Here is a 17,798-nt window from a genome sequence, read left to right on the forward strand (position 1 = left end):
ATGTAACCATCCATGTGCCTGGGAGACAATACCAGTCAGGCGTGCCTTAGCTTACTTTCTCTTCCCACCTTCTCTTCCTGAGTAGAATTCTTCTCATTTATCTTTTTCTTCAGCATCTCAGTATGTAACAGTAAATTGAATGTTTCTTGTTAAGTCTGTTGATCAGTTTCTTTCTTTGTTATTTTGTTTATGAATTAGATTCTTCTCTTAAGATTTTTTTTTCTTTACAATGTTTTGAGCACCAGACCATCTGCTTTTGCTCCTTCATTTGGATAGTGGGGACATACTACCAGTTGGTCCCTTGATGGACATATTTGATTGATATGATTAAGCACTAACAAATGGTACTAAAAGGATGCATGCAGAACAGTGTCTTAGGTTAATATAGGCCCCATTCAATTGTTGCTGCTGCTGCTGTTGCTAAGTCACTTCAGTCGTGTCCGACTCTATGCGACCTCATGGACTGCAGCCTATCAGGCTCCTCCGCCCATGGGATTTTCCAGGCAAGAGTACTGGAGTGGGTTGCCATTGCCTTCTCTGCATTCAATTGTTGAGCATCTAGTATTAATGATAGAAACCTAAACTCTATCATGAATATAGTATTACAGTTTTAACAGTGTCACATGGTGTTATAATTCATTCATTGATTTAGTCTTTATATTATGTGTGAAAAAACATTTGATTCTTGTAGAGGGAAAAATTGAACCATGACTTACAATCCCCCAATCATATTAGAATGCATTTCCCAATGAATATAAGAATAAAATATACTTAATCACTTGCAAATTTTTGATTTTTCATTTAATATAATGTTTTATATTTAGAAGTAAACATTTAAGAAACCATTCCTTTCTCAAGTTAGCTATTCATAGATTGATTCACTCCCTGAGTATTCAAGAATGTATAACATATGGCCAAGGAAAAAACATGCTTACATCACAGGAAGAAACATATATAGTCTGAATAGTAATAATCTAGTATATTAACAGAAACAGGATTGTTTTGTTAAGGCTTCCCTTGGGGTTGTTGTTCAGTTGCTAAATCATGTCCATTGGAGAGAACACACAAACTGAACCTTTAGTTGTGTTCCTAGAACATTTCATAAACTCCTGCTGCTTATAGAGTACCAATGATATTTACCTGCCATGTAAGAATATCTCATTTTACTTTATTAACTAATAGTTTTTTAAATAAAGACTTTATGAAAGAGCTCAGATTTGCTTCTCTTGCTTAAGTCATAAAAGTAACAGGATATAATTAAACCACCAGAGCCTACGCAGATGTTCCGGATGTTTGGGTTTGGTGTGATAAGCATGATATTCCTGGGATGTCTGCCCATTTATTGCTGCTCTTTTTGCTGGAGGAGGTAAGCAAACAACTTTTATTTGCCAATTGCTGAGTATACTTGAGCATTCCTGTGTAGACACATTCATTCATAGCTTCAAAAGTACAGGGATTACGTTTCGGTCCATTTTGCTTAACAGAAGGTAGCTTGGGAAAAAGTTAAGTTACCAGAATATTTCTTCATGCATACTATTTTAATTTTGCCACCCATTTAAGATATCCTCTTGCATGTCCTAGTTTGTACATTCCCTCATCAAACAAAACAAAATCCCAATTGAAAGGAAAAATAAATCAGCGAGGTGAGGGTATGTGGAGTAGAGGTGGTTAACTGCAAATCAGAAGGATTCCCAGAAGCGCTACTCTCCATATAATAGATGGTTATCTACTATTGGGTTTGAAAGCCTTGATCTGACTTCAAGCCAATTTGTATCAGATTTCTTATCAAAATCCCAGTGGGCTGTTGGCATGATGCTTGTAAGTTTTTTTTTTTTTTTTGAAATAGCTTCCCGCCTACTGAGACAGAGTGTGTGTAGAGGTAAAGAGCAGGGCCAGGACTAAGATGGAGTGAGTGAGGCGCTCACTGTCAGGTTTGTGCAAGTGCAAGGTTGGCACTAGCACAACCCTGAGAACAAGTACCTATTAAATTTTCTGATAAAATGCCTGTTGAAGATTAAGCATCTTTTATGTTTTTATTCGAGTTAGATTTCACTGGAAGATTTAGACTATACACGTTACCTTATTTTGCATAAAGATTCTGTCTTTTTTCTTTTCTGTACCTTTTTTTTTGAGTCTAGTGAATCTGTCATCTTCCTCATTGTATTTTCAATTTATAGCAAAGTGCCTCAGATACAGTGGATGCTTAATATATTTTTGTTGAATAAATGAGTATTTGAACAAATAAAGGAATACAGTAGATGGAGATGGCTAGCCTTGAAGGCAGTTCTATATTGATTTAAAAGTTCTCATGCTTTCATAACTTTCTCAGACAAATTTGAAGACACTGTTGGATCACAGCCTTTCTTTCAGCTTTTCCAGTTTGCATATAACTGTCAATTTTTTTCTCAGTTTTTACTTAGTTTCCTATACTGAGTGAGTTATCTCTATTCCTAGGCTTATTTCTTTTGTTTCTGTTCACAGGTGAATGGGAATAGGAGTAGAATCTTTGATACTTTCATCTTCCCTTCAGAGCTTGTGTTCATGTAAAAGAAAACCCATGAGTAACACTGAAATATTTTTTAGAAATAGGTGGCTAGGATTCAGTTCAGTTCAGTCACTCAGTCATGTCTGACTCTTTGTGACCCTATGGACTGTGGTACAACAGGCCTCCCTGTCCATCAACAACTCCCGGAGTTTACCCAAACTCATGTCCATTGAGTCGGTGATGACATCCAATCATCCCATCCTCTGTCGTCCCCTTCTTCTCCCGCCTTCAATCTTTCCCAACATAAGGGTTTTTTCAAATGAGTCAGTTCTTTGCATCTGGTGGCCAAAGTATTGGGAGTTTCAGCTTCAGTATCAGTCCTTCCAATGAACACTCAGGACCGATCTGCTTTAGGATGGACTGGTGGGATCTCCTTGCAGTCCAAGGGACTCTCAAAAGTCTTCTCCAACACCACAGTTCAAAAGCATCAGTTCTTCAGTGCTCAGCTTTCTTTATGGTCCAAGTCTCACATCCATACATGACTACTGGAAAAACCATAGCCTTACTACACATACCTTTGTTGGCAAAGTGATGTCTCTGCTCTTTTTTTTTTATCTGCTCTTTAATATACTGTCTAGGTTGGTCATAACTTTTCTTCCAAGGAGTAAGTGTCTTTTATTTTCATGGCTGCAGTTACCATCTGCAGTGATTTGGGAGCCCCCAAAAACAGTCTATCACTGTTTCCACTGTTTCCCCATCTATTTGTCATGAAGTGATGGGACCAGATGCCATGATCTTAGTTTTCTGAATATTGAGCTTTAAGCCAACATTTTCACTGTCCTCTTTCTCTTTCATCAAGAGGCTCTTTAGTTCCTGTTTGCTTTCTGCCATATGGGTCGTGTCATCTGCATATCTGAGGTCATTGATATTTCTCCTGGCAATCTTGATTCCAGCTTGTGCTTCATCCAGCCCGGCATTTCTCATGATGTACTCTGTATATAAGTTAAATAAGCAGGGTGACAATATACAGCCTTGACATACTCCTTTTCCTATTGGGAACCAGTTTGTTGTTCCACGTCCAGTTCTAACTGCTGCTTCCTGACCTGCATACAGATTTCTCTGGAGGCAGGTCAGGTGGTCTGGTATGCCCATCTCTTTCAGAATTTTCCACAGTTTATTGTGATCCACACAGTCAAAGGCTTTGGCATAGTCAATGAAGTGGAAATAGATGTTTTTCTGGAACTCTCTTGCTTTTTTGATGATCCAACGGATGTTGGCAATTTTATCTCCAGTTCTTCTGCCTTTTCTAAAACCAGCTTGAACATCTGGAAGTTCACAATTCAAGTGTTGTTGAAGCCTGGTTGGAGAAGTTTGAGCATTACTTTACTAGCGTGTGAAATGAGTGCAATTGTGCAGTAGTTTGAGCATTCTTTGGTATTGCCTTTCTTTGGGATTGGAATGAAAACTGACCTTTTCCAGTCCTGAGGCCACTGCTGAGTTTTCCAAATTTGCTGGCATATTGAGTGCTGCACTTTCACAGCATTCTTTTAGGATTTGAAATGGCTCAACTGGAATTCCATCGTCTCCACTAGCTTTGTTCCAAGTGGTGCTTCCTAAGGCCCACTTGACTTTGCATTCCAGGATGTCTGGCTCTAGGTGAGTGATCACACCATCATGATTATCTGGTTTGTGAAGATCGTTTTTGTATATTTCTTCTGTGTGTTCTTTTTCTTTTTTTTCTTTAATTTCTTAAGATTAATTTTTTTTTATTACTTTACAATATTGTAATGGTTTTGCCATACATCAACATGAATCTGCCACAGGTATACACGTGTTCCCCATCCTGAACCCTGCTCCCACCTCCCTCTCCATACCATCCCTCTGGGTTGTCCCAGTGCACCAGCCCCAAGCATGTATTCTTGCCACTTCTTCTTAATATCTTCTGCTTCAGTTAGGTCCATACCATTTCTGTCCTTTATTGAGATTTTCTTTTCATGAAATGTTCCCTTGGTATCTCTTAATTTTCTTGAAGAGATCTCTAGTCTTTCCCATTCTGTTGTTTTCCTCTATTTCTTTGCACGGATCAGTGAGGATGGCTTTCTTATCTCTACTTGCTCTTCTTTGGAAATCTGCGTTCAAATGGATATGTATATCTTTTCGTTTCTCCTTTGCTTTTCCCTTCTCTTCTTTTCACAGTGATTTTTAAGGCCTCCTCAGTGAGCCATTTTGCTTTTTTGCATTTCTTTTTCTTGTGGATGGTCTTGATCCCTGTCTCCTCTACAATGTCATGAACCTCCATCCATAGTTCATCAGGCACTCTATCAGATCTAGTCTCTTAAGTATTATTTCCCACTTCCACTGTATAACCGTAAGGGATTGATTTAGGTCATAGCTGAACGGTCTAGTGATTTTCCCAACTTTTTTCAATTTAAGTCTGAATTTGGCAATAAGGAGTTCATGATCTAAGCCACATTCAGCTCCCAGTCTTGTTTTTGGAGATTGTATAAAGCTTTTCCATCTTTGGTTGCAAAGAATATAATCAATCTGATTTCGATGTTGACCGTCTTGTGATGTCCATGTGTAGAGTCTCCTCTTGTGTTGTTGGAAGAGGGTGTTTGCTATGACCAGTGCATTCTCTTGGCAAAACTCTATAAGTCTTAGCCCTGCTTTATTTTGTACTCCAAAGCCAAATTTGCGTGTTACTCCAGGTGTTTCTTGACTTCCTACTTTTGCATTCCAGTCCGCTATAATGAAAAGGACATCTTTTTTGGGTATTAGTTCTAAAAGGTCTTGTAGGTCTTCATAGAACCATTAAGCTTCAGCTTCTTCAGCATTATTGGTTGGGGCATAGACTTGGATTACCGTGATATTGAGTGGTTTGCCTTGGAAACGAACAGAGATCATTCTGTCTTTTTTGAGATTGCATCCAAGTACTGCATGTTGGACTCTTTTGTTGACTATGATGACTACTCCATTTTTCCTGAGGGATTCCTGCCCACAGTAGTAGATATAATGGTCAGCTGAGTTAAATTCACCCATTCCAGTCCATTGTAGTTCGCGGATTCCTAAGATGTCGACGTTTACTCTTGCCATTTCCTGTTTGACAAGTTCCAATTTGCCTTGATTCATAGACCTAACATTCCAGGTTCCTATGCAATGTTGCTCTTACAGCATCAGAGCTAGCATTTTGCCAAGCAATTTAGAGTGTCTGATATATTCTGCCTTGTATAATACCTCTGTTATGGCCCCTCCTAGTGTTCCTCTGCCAAGGTATGGGGATGTTAAAGTACACTGGATTTTTCTCTAAAATGAATTCCAGAGGATTATCCCTTGATAGGAATATATATTCTTCTTTTTAGATAATAAACAAACTGCTTGAGAGACTTAAACAATGTGAGTAGTATGTATATATTGAACACCATAAACTTTGGTTTACTATGATTTATTTATTTACTTACTTATTTTACTATTTTGTGTAATAGTAGTAGGTACCTTCAGTTGTCCTGAGCTGTTCGTTGCAGCCTCAGAGCAGGTGTCAGTTTCAGCTTGCTGCTTAGCTGAAGTTTTAGGAACAATGGATGGCTGAGGGTGGATGGGGCACTGGCAGTTTTTCCTGATAAGCTGATTTTAGAGTCAAGGGCAATCATTGTGTTAGACTACAGATCCTATCCTTGATACCAAACAAGGAGTTTAAATGAAGGCCAAAGTCTGCTAAATCCTTCTTTTGGGGGGCAAGGTGTCTTTTTAGAGCTATCCCGTTAACTCACTTTCTGTTTTCCATCTCAGAGAAGATTCCCCCTGGAGAAGGGAATGGCTACCCACTCCATTATTCTTGCCTGGAGAATCCCATGGACAGAGAAGCCTGGCAGGATACAGTCCATGGGGTCTCAAAGAGTCAGACATGACTTAGTAACTAAACAACCACCAGCAACCTAAGGAGAGCTATGTTGTACTTAGTAGCTCAGTCGTATCTAACTCTTTATGACCCCATGGACTGTAGCCCGCCAGGCTTCTCTGTCCATGGAGACTCTCCAGGCAAGAATACTGGAGTGGATTGCCATGCTCTCCTCCAGGGTATCTTCCCAACCCAGGGATTGAACCTAGGTCTCTTGCATTGCAGGCGGATTCTTTACCATCTAGGCTACCAGTAAAGCCCCAACCTAAGGAGCTAACAACCTGCAAGAGTTGGAGGGATGAAAAATAAGAAATAATATGAAGAGAGGGGAGAAATGAAAGCAGTTTATGTAAAGAGAATAGTCACTTTCCAAAGACAAATGCATTTCGTTTTTAATGTCTAATTCATGCTTTCTACAATTGACCATATTCGGTCACTACTTATGCTAGATATTAGGATACAGAAATGTCTTAAGAGATGGATTTTCATTTTGAGGAACTAAATATACCTTAAAATAAATCCCAATCATGACATACTAAGAACAATAAAAGGTGGAATATAATTAAGGATTAAAATGAGTGGTGACAGTGACTTGTAGAAGTTCTGAGGCATTGGGGATCAGGTTGAATGGAAGAGAGCAGGTGGGCTCCATGATGGAGATGCTATTTGAGCTAAATTTCTGAAGGGAGAACAACATTTGGGCTAGGTGGGAAGGGGGCTCTCCCACAGAATTCATTACATTCAGATGTAGTCTCCCTAATAATGTAGACCCCTTAAATGCCTGTCATTTCTTAGCAAGTGTGGCTGAACTTTGCCCCTTTAATAATCTATAACTGAATCTGTAGTTTACTTATTTTGTGTGTGTAGTTTACTTCTACTTGACTTGAGTTCAAATGTAAACAGAGAAGCTAGTTTGAACTGGTTCACATATACAATAGGGAGCAGAGAATATTAGTGAAAAGCTTTCTAAGAATTTGCTAGGGATAGACTTATTAACTTATATATAAGATGCATTTTGAAATTCATTATGTCCTCAAAGGTTATGTAAGATCTATTTTTATTCTCATTAATAGGGATCAGAAGCTTCATTAGGTTTAAGTGTCACTGGTAGACTTAAGACTTACATAGAGATGAAAAGCAAAAATATCAGGTGGATTGGGACAAAAGGAAGCAGATGGGGGTCTAGAGTGAGAGAGAAGGTGAGTGGCTGAATTATTCCTGTTACAGTTGTAGAGTGCCAAGAACAGTAGTTTCAAGTGCGAATTTAGCTTCTAATATTTACCTGTTTTTATATAAAGTTTAATCTGTATTTATATGCCAGTTAAACATCTGTTTATTATATAGGGATATGATACTTGAGTGTATACATAGCTTTGGCAAGGGGAAAGATTCAAACACTGTAATGCAGTGCCTGTTCAAATCAGATGAAATGTATTTTCATGTTCTTTTTTTTCCTATCAGATTGAATTTGTAACCTCAAATTAAGAAAATTCAGCACTCAGTGTGAAAATGACAAGACTATGTTTCTTCCAACTAATAAAACAGTGTTTTTTTAGATTGTAAATCATCTGATACACAGATGATGTAAATAGCACATCCCCCATACTCTTTCAGTGTTGCTGCTTGCCAGATGGCTGCTACTGAAAATTTCTACATTTAGACAAATCCTGCTGAGTGATTCTCTGTATTATACTGTGGTTTTCATTATGTAGACAGTCTTATTACCACTTACTTTCATAGAATGGGAGGTAAAGAATTGGGAATAAATATGCCAAAAACTGCCTAAAAATCATGACCCATTGAATTTTAAAAATGAGCATTTATATTTTCAAATCCCCATGTTTGTTTGTCTCATTATACTGTACAATATAATTAGTAATGTTATTTTGGAAAGGTTTATGCAGTAATTAGCCAACTGCTGAAAGGTTTGAAGTTCCTAGGATTATAGACATGAATTCAAAGAAAGGAAATAGAGTCTATAAAAAGTATTGCTGGGCTCTAAGAACTTTGATAAAATATGATCAGATGAGAAAGTGAGCAACTGGAACCCTTCTTGAACATGAGTCACTATAGATTTGAAATTCACATAACACCAGTTCTTATTGGACCCCATTAAAGGTAATTTAGTTATTGAAATAATAAGAGAACCTCATTATATGCGGATTATATGTCCGAGGTGTTCCTATTGCAAGGACTCCAAGGGCAGCATTTTAGAAAATTCTGGGATATTAGGTACTATTAAAAGGAAGAATTTGTTGCCAAGTAACTAATAACCTCATTGCAAAATGCAGTGACCTTTTCTGAATTTCCATCTGACTTGACATTTTTATCACATAAGTACACTGTTGACTTCTCCCTTTTTGAAAGTTTCCTTCCTTGGATTTCATTGTTCCCCTTCCCATTCTGATCCACCTCAGTTTGGTTTTCTTTGTTTTCCCAACTGTGGTTGTCTCCCAAAGCCTTATTCTTATCTATCAGAAAATATTACAAGTATGTAGCAGGAAGAGTATTTTAAAAGATCTTTGTTCTAGTTCTGCCTTTACTACCAGTTTTATAGTGAGCTTAACTTCTTTTGATGTTGATTTTCTCATAATATTAGACTAGAGAATTGAGTTAATTTCTGAAATCCTTTTTGAACATAGTGTTCTGGGTTTCTCTGGATAAATGACTCATACATCCTGAAATCACCTCTACCTGTTTTGTATTTCTAACTGCATTTAATGCAATGTGTGCAAAACTAGACTTTTTCTCCCAAATCATCTCCCCTTGACACCTATTCATTTCTATCAGTGATTTCTTTTGTCTCTCAGGCTAGAATCCTGGGAATCATCTGTGACTATTTACTTTCCTTTATCTTTAATATGTAATTCTATTCTTTTAGACTCCCTGTCATTTTTTTTTTTTTTTTGGTTTCCTTTGGGATGAATTGGGGATTCACCTCTTCTCATATTTGATAGTCACAGCTTAGTCCAGGCCTAGTCCTGTTGTCACCTGCTGTCCTAATAAGTAAGTGGTTTCCCCAAGTGCAAAAGAAGGGCAAAATGTATTAGTCTTCCAGTGCTGCCATAGCAAAATATCACAGTTGGCTTAAACAATAGGCATTTATTTTCTCACGGTTCTGTAGGCTAGAAGTCAGTGATCAAGATGCCAGCTGATTTGGTTTCTGGTGAGGGCTCTCCTTCTGGCTTGCAGATGGCCACCTTCTCTTTGTGTGCTCACATGGCCTTTCCATGATGTGTGTGAGAGTAAGATGAGCAGGCACTCTGATTTTTAGTAAAACAAAAATTTATTATTTTTATACTGACATTAATTTTATTGATCAGCACCCCACCTTTATGACTTGATTGAGCCTTAAGTATTCCCTAGAGGTACTGTCTTCAAATGCAACCATACTGGGAGCTAGGGCTTCAACATGAATTTTAGGAACACAAACATTCTGTCTGTAACAGGAAGCTAGCTGGCATTCAAATGCAGATGCAGAATTGGAAACTGAGGAGAACATTGAGATGATGCATCCAATCCAAAGAATTTACACAAGAGAGACAATAACTGGAATGGGGCTGCAAGTGGAGTTTGGAAGATGGCTAGGAGTTAGGTCCTGGAGAACTTTCCTGGTACTTCAATAGGAAAGTATGGCTGTGCCTTTCACATGGAGGGAGTGAGTAAGGATGTTTGCCAAGCTAATTTGGACATATACATGGATTCCTCATCTACTCTTCTTCTAATTCACCCTGTTACATCCAGCCAGGCTTGTCTCCCTAAAACAGCATTATTTCATTTCATTATATCATTCAAGAACTTAAAATTTGGGCAATACCGGGAGAGGAAGATGGCGACCACCTTAGTGGCCGCTGGGGAGCCGGGCCGGCACCATCCTGGGGGCCTGAAGCCATTGCCTCCGACTGGGAAAACAGGGAAGTTTCCACAGGGACCACTGTCACGGTCATGCAGTTTCCTGAGGGGGTGGTTCTATAACTGACTGCAGATCAACCACTGGGTTGTACATCACCTATCGAGTGAGTGACAAGCTGACCCCTATTTGTGACCATGTTTCACAACCCCTATTCATGACTGTATTTTCTGCTGCCACTCAGGCTCAGCAGCTGATACCCAGGCAGTAGCTGATGGAGTCACTTATCAGCTTGGTTTCCACAGCATTGAGCTGAATGAGCCTCTGCTGGTATACATGGCAGCCAGCCTCTTTAAGGAAATGTGTTACTGATACCAAGAAGACCTGATGACAGAAATCATCATTGCCGGCTGGAACCCCCAAGAAGGGGGTAGGTGTACTCAGTGCCCATGGGGAGTATGATAGTACAACAGTCCTTTGCCACTGGGGGCTCCGGGAGCTCCTATATCTTTGGCTGTGTCAGTGCTACCCAAAAGGAAGACATGACCAAGGAAGAATGCCTGCAGTTCACTGCCAGTGCTCTCACTTTGGAAATGGAACAGGATGGCTCCAGTGGAGGGGTGATCAACCTGGCAGCCATTGAGGAATCAGGGGTAGAGTGGCAGGTACTTCTGGGAGATCAGAGTCCCAAATTCACCAATGCCACTTTACCACCTCTCTGAATCCTGAGATTCTAAGATACAATAAGAGACACCTCATACTGCTGCAAAATTCAATAAACAGTTTGTCAGTGAGAAAAACAAAAAATGACCTTAAAATTCATTCTGTCAGTGAGAAAAAAAAAGAACTTAAAATTCATTCAGGAATATATTGATTCCAGGCCTTCTGTTGGGTGCTGTGAAGGGCAAAAAGGTGAATCAGATCATGGTGTGTGCTTTCAAGGGGCACATAGTCTAATAAAAATATATAAAAGTATCCAAGATAGAAAGTCACACTCCATAAAAAAGGTGCAGTTCAGGTCAGTCGCTCAGTTGTGTCTGACTCTTTGTGACCCCATGGATTGCAGCATGCCAGGCCTCCCTGTCCATCACCACCTCCCAGAGCTTACTCAAACTCAACGTCCATTGAGATGGTGATGCCATCCCACCATCTCATTCTTTGTTGTCCCCTTCTCCTCCCACCTTCAATCTTTCCCAGCATCAGGGTCTTTTCCAATGAGTCAGTTCTTCGCATCAGGTGGCCAAAGTATTGGAGTTTCAGCTTCAACATCAGCCCTTCCAATGAACACTCAGGACTGATTTCCTTTAGGATAGACTTGTTGGATCTCCTTGCGGTCCAAGGGACTCTCAAGAGTCTTCTCCAACACCACAGTTCAAAAGCATCAATTCTTCAGTGCTCAGCTTTCTTTATGGTCCAACTCTCACATCCATACATGACTACTGGAAAAACCATAACTAGACAGACCTTTGTTGGCAAAGTAATGTCTCAGCTCCTTAATATGCTGTCTAGATTGGTCATAATTTTTCTTCCAAGGAGCAAGCATCTTTTATTTTCATGGTTGCAGTCACCATCTGCAGTGATTTGGGAGCTCCCCAAAATAAAGTCTGTCACTGTCTCCAATGTTTCCCCATCTATTTGCTATGAAGTGATGGGACCGGATGCCATGATCTTAGTTTTCTGAATATTGAGCTTTAAGCCAACTTTTTCACTCTCCTTTTTCTCTTTCATCAAGAGGCTCTTTAGTTCTTCTTCACTTTCTGCCATATGAGTGGTGTCATCTGAGTATCTGATGTTATTGTTATTTCTCCTGGCAATCTTGATTCCAGCTTGTGCTTCATCCAGCCCAGTGTTTCTCATGATTTACTCTGCCTAGAAGTTAAGTAAGAAGGGTGACAGTATACAGCCTTGCCGTACTTCTTTCTTGATTTGGAACCAGTCTGCTATTCCATGTTCAGTTCTACATACAGATTTCTCAAGAGGCAGGTCACGTGGTCTGGTATTTCCATCTCTTGCAGAATTTTCCAGTTTATTGTGATCCACACAGTCAAAGGCTTTGGCATAGCCAGTAAAGCAGAAATAGATATTTTTCTGGAACTCTCTTGCTTTTTCGATATTCCAGCACATGTTGGCAGTTTGATCTCTGGTTCCTCTGCCTTTTCTAAATCCAGCTCAAACATCTGGAAGTTCACGGTTCACGTGTTGTTGAAGCCTGGTTTGGAGAATTTTGAGCATTACTTTACTAGTGTGTGAGATGAGTGCAATTGTGCAGTAGTTTGAGCATTCTTTGACATTGCCTTTCTTTGGGATTGGAATGAAAACTGACCTTTTCCAGTGTGACCACTGCTGAGTTTTTCAAATTTGCTGGCATATTGGGTGCAGCACTTTCACAGCAACATCTTTCAGGATTTGAAAGAGCTCAACTGGAATTCCATCACCTCCACTAGCTTTGTTCATAGTGATGCTTCCTAAGGCCCACTTGAGTTCACATTCCAGGATATCTGGCTCTAGGTGAGTCATCACACCATCGTGATTATCTGGGTCATGAAGATCTTTTTTGTACAGTTCTTCTGTGTATTCTTGCCACCTCTTCTTAATATCTTCTGCCTCTGTTAGGTCCATACCATTTCTGTCCTTTATTGAGCCCATCTTTGAATAAAATATTCCCTTGGTATCTCTAATTTTCTTGAAGAGATATCTAGTCTTTCCCATTCTATTGTTTTCTTCTATTTCTTTGCACTGATTACTGTGGACGGCTTTCTTATATCTCCTTGCTATTCGTTGAACTCTGCATTCAAATGGGTATATCTTTCCGTTTCTCCTTTGCTTTTCCCTTCTCTTCTTTTCACAGTGATTTGTAAGGCCTCCTCAAAGAGCCATTTTGCTTTTTCGCATTTCTTTTTCTTGTGGATGGTCTTGATCCCTGTCTTCTGTACAGTGTCACAAATCTCCGCCCATAGTTCATCAGGCACTCTGTCAGATCTAGTCCCTTAAGTTTCATTTCCCACTTCCACTGTACAATCGTAAGGGATTGATTTAGGTCATAGCTGAATGGTCTAGTGATTTTCCCGACTTTCTTCAATTTAAGTCTGAATTTGGCAATAAGGAGATCATGATCTAAGCCACAGTCAGCTCCTGGTCTTGTTTTTGTGGACTGTATAGAGCTTCTCCATCTTTGGCTACAGAGAATATAATCAATCTCATTTCGGTGTTGGCCATCTGATGATGTCCACATGTAAAGTTTTCTCTTGTGTTGTTGGAAGATGGTATTTGCTATGATCAGTGTGTTCTGTTGGCCAAACTCTATTAGCCTTAGCCCTGCTTCATTCTGTACTCTAAGGCCAAATTTGCCTGTTACTCCAGGTGTCTCTTAACTTCCTACTTTTGCATTCCAGTCCACTATAATGAAAAGGACATCTTTTTTGGGTGTTAATTCTAAAAGGTCTTGTAGGTCTCCATAGAATCATTTAGCTTCTTCAGCATTACTGGTCAGGTCATAGACTTGGATTACTGTGATACTGAATGGTTTTCCTTGGAAACAAACAGAGATCATTTTGTCATTACTGCATTTTGGACTCTTTTATTGACTGTGATGGCTACTCCATTTCTCCTAAGGGATTCTTGCCCACAGTAGTAGATATAATGGTCATCAGAGTCAAATTCTCCCATTCCAGTCCATTTTAGTTTGCCGATTCCTAAAATGTCAACGTTCACTCTTGCCATTTCCTGCTTGACCAGTTCCAATTTGCCTTGATCCATGGACCTAAGATTCCAGGTTCCTATGCAGTATTGCTCTTTACAGCATCAGACCTTGCTTCTCTCACCAGTTATATTCACAGCTGGGTGGTGTTTTTGCTTTGGCTCCATCTCTTCATTGTTTCTGGAATTATTTCTCCACTGATCTCTAGTAGCATAATAAGCACCTACCCACCTGGGGAGTTCATCTTTCAGTGTCCTATCTTTTTGCCTTTTCATACTATTCATGGGGTTCTTAAGGCAACATTGCTGAAGTGGTTTGCCTTTCCCTTCTCCAGTAGACCACGTTTTGTCAGAACTCTCCACCATGACCTGTCTGTCTTGGGTGGCCCTACACAGCAATGCTCATAGTTTCATTGAGTTAAACAAGGCTGTGGTCCATGTGATTAGATTTGTTAGTTTTCTGTGATTGTGGTTTTCATTCTGTCTGCCCTCTGATGGAGAAGGATAAGAGGCTTATGGAAACTTCATGATGGGAGAGACTGACTGAGGGGAAAATTGGATCTTGTTCTGATGGGCAGGGCCATGTTCAATAAATCTTTAATCCAATTTTCTGTTGATGAGTGGTGTTATATTCCCTCCCTATTATTTGACCTGAAGCCAAACTATGGTGGAGGTAATGAAGATAATGGCGATCTCCTTCAAAAGGTCCCATGCACACACTGCTATACTCAGTGCCTCCACCACTGCAGCAGGCCACCACCGACCCACACCTCTGCTGGAGAGTCCTGGACACTCACAGGCAAGTCTGGATCAGTCTCTTGTGGGGTCACTGCTCCTTGCTCCTAGGTCCTGGTGCATACAAGGTTCTATTTGTGCCCTCCAAGAGTCTGTTTCCCCAGTCCTGTGTAAGTTCTGCTGGCTCTATGGTTGGGTTAATGGCGATTTCTTCCAAGAGTGCTTATGCCATAGCCAGGTCTGCTGCACCCAGAGCCCCTGTTGCTGCAGCAGTCCACTGCTGACTCTTACCTCTTCAGTAGACACTCAACACAGTTCTGTCTCAGTCTCTTTGGGGTCTCTGGGTCCCAATTTCGCCCCTCCTTCTGTCTTGCTGTGGCTTCTCTGCCCTTGGACGTGGGATGTCTCCTCACAGTAAAGGGTTATGTTACCAAATAACCTTTTCCTTATAACCCACCATTGTTATTTATTATTTTATCACTGTTGAGTAATAAAGTTTCACTTTGAACTTTTAATATTACAGCAAATGGGCTGGTCTTTTACAAAGAAGATTGAACAGAGTTTTAAAGCGTTTGAAGAAACACAGAAAGAAACACAGAAAGAGGGATACTGAAATGTTGGATACAGCAGTGGATGAGGAAGGATATGGTGACGTAAAGGACCAGGAGACTGTAGGTAATGACAAGGATTTAAAGTTGAAGTATTTGATATTTGATTGTTATCCTCATCTTGGTTCAGTTGATACTTATTTTTTTTATCCTGCAAATGTTTGGACCGCAGGAGTATCAGCTTCTGAAATAATATCATTATTACCATTTGGATGGAAAGAAGGTGGACAAGAAATGTGCTAGGTTGTTTGGGTACCATACTATTTGGTATATGTAGTTCAGCCCTTCAGGGAAACAAAGAAATAGAATCTGCTTGCCCTAATTCTGAAGCTCCATAATAGACACCCTTGCTAAGTATAATAGTGGCCATGGTCCTCCATGTTGTGTTGACTACATGACATATCCAATCCTAGATCCTAGCTAATCCTAGTTTCAGCTTCCTGCTCCCCAAAGGTACACAATATAGTATTAGAAAAGGTTCAGAAAGGGGATCCCAGAATCACACACCAGGGACTACGTGGGCCTCACTTCACTTGTGTAAGCTTACAGATCCCCAAGCCTTGGCCTGGATTCCCTTCTCCCAAAGTAATTGTGAGGGACCAAGTGAGAATAAAATGATCTGTGGGAAAAGGAGTGTTCCTCAAGGAGCAGAGGACTGGATTGAGAGTCAGGAGACTCAGGCCATTAACTAGTGTTTCTGTGGGCAAGTAACCTTTCAGGTTCTTGATTTAGCTGAGATATTTGTGTGTGTGTGTGTGTGTGTGTGTGTGTAGCTGAAGCAATATAACATATGTGAAAATGCTTTGAAAATTGCAGTGTGTTACTCAAATAAGAGGTGTTAATTTCCAGCTTCAGTTATGGAGAAGGGCAAGAGTGGAATACTAGACCATTAAACTGAGTGTCAGGAGATTCTGGCTTTATTCCTAGTTTTCCTGTTATTTACAGTGGAAGCTTGGATAAGTCCCTTAACCTTTGCTCAGTTGATTAAACTGCAAAATAGAGATTTGGACTATATGAATAAGAAAAGTGACTTACATCAGAAAAAACAAAATAAAATCCTTATTCAAGGTATTATATATGTGTATGTAATTGATATATTACTTATATAAGGTAATACATAAGTTTATACAATAATAATAATGCATGTATATTATTACACATACCTATATATTACCCTGTATAACTTTAATGCAGTACACGCATGCATATTATATGCACATACACACGACATTATAAGTAGACTAACAAAACTTGATTTCTGTGGGCAGTTCTCCAGGGCATGGGATTTACCTTTGTTGTTCAGAAATTGCCAGCATAATGGTATTTACTACAGTATATCAATATTTTGTATGCCTCACTGTAATAAGATGATATATTGGCAAACTGAAAATAAACTAATTGTAGCATTCAGTATATAGTTTGAGAACTTTGTTGCAGTCAGTTCCTTGTATAACAAAGTATGATGTACGTATACTAGTTTTGAAGTTGTTTTAACTCTGCTTTACTTTTCTCTTACAGCATTATTTTCCTATTGAGAAGAACGCATACCTTTCAGAGCAGAAGAGACTGTCCTAGTCATCTAAATCTGGTGGAACGTTTTAGAAGGATAAAAACTTCTGTTGTGCTTATTTTCAGATATAAAATAAAGTTGTAGTTTAGTTTGTGTGCATCAAACCGTAATCCGAATTCTTATTAAAAGTAGCTTCTATAGAATTTAAAAATGTATGAAAAGTACTGCTTGCATTTCAGGTCCTGGACAGTGATGGATTTTCGCAACTTGGGTTACATTATCAACATATATACTTCTGTTGGTATTAAATAAGGCAGAGATATCACGCTGTTTGTTATTCACCTTCAAGCAAAGTGAAGAAAAAAAACTGATCAAATTTGACTGTATATGACACTTTGTTTTGAGGAAAAATGGTAAAAGTATTTTATACTAGTGTTCTTTGTAGTTTATAGTTTATAACATTTTTTCCACCCTGAAAGTAAGACATACTCACTACAGAGAACTTGGTAAAAAGGTTATGTAGAAGAAAGAGGGAAAAAACAACCATAATCCACTGCCCAGAGCAGAATACTGTTGCTATATATTTTTTTTTACTTTTTAAAGAAAACAGTTACATCCTGTGACATACATAAAATTGACTTTTTAAGAAATTGATATTTTTAATGATTTACTTTCCTCTTTGAAATGTCTAGGGCTCAAGTTTACCTGGGCTTGTTGCTCATTCATTCAACAAACATTGCTTTAGCCCCTGCTAGGGTATGTACATGGAGATGGCAATGGCACCGCACTCCAGTACTCTTGCCTGGAAAATCCCATGGATGGAGGAGCCTGGAAGGCTGCAGTCCGTGGGGTCACTGAGGTTTGGACACAACTGAGCGACTTCACTTTTACTTTTCACTTTCATGCATTGGAGAAGGAAATGGCAACCCACTCCAGTGTTCTTGCCTGGAGAACCCCAGGGACGGGGGAGCCTGGTGGGCTGCCGTCTATGGGGTCGCACAGAGTTGGACACGACTGAA

At 39.5% G+C, this 17,798-nt stretch overlaps 1 protein-coding gene and 1 pseudogene across 1 annotated transcript in view; both read left to right on the forward strand.

Moving 5' to 3' along the window:
* The window catches only part of FMR1NB (FMR1 neighbor), a 46,028-nt gene extending 29,184 nt beyond the window's left edge, over positions 1–16,844 (forward strand). Inside the window, exons 4-6 of the mRNA XM_068963138.1 lie at positions 1,270–1,366; positions 15,185–15,332; positions 16,788–16,844. Coding sequence (XP_068819239.1) covers positions 1,270–1,366; positions 15,185–15,332; positions 16,788–16,844 — 302 coding nt within the window. The remainder of the gene's footprint in view (positions 1–1,269; positions 1,367–15,184; positions 15,333–16,787) is intronic.
* LOC138071417 (proteasome subunit beta type-6 pseudogene) lies at positions 10,210–10,952 on the forward strand (annotated as a pseudogene).
* Positions 16,845–17,798: the final 954 nt, after the last annotated feature.

The sequence above is a fragment of the Capricornis sumatraensis genome, chromosome X (assembly GCF_032405125.1).
Source record: "Capricornis sumatraensis isolate serow.1 chromosome X, serow.2, whole genome shotgun sequence".
NCBI lineage: Eukaryota > Metazoa > Chordata > Mammalia > Artiodactyla > Bovidae > Capricornis > Capricornis sumatraensis.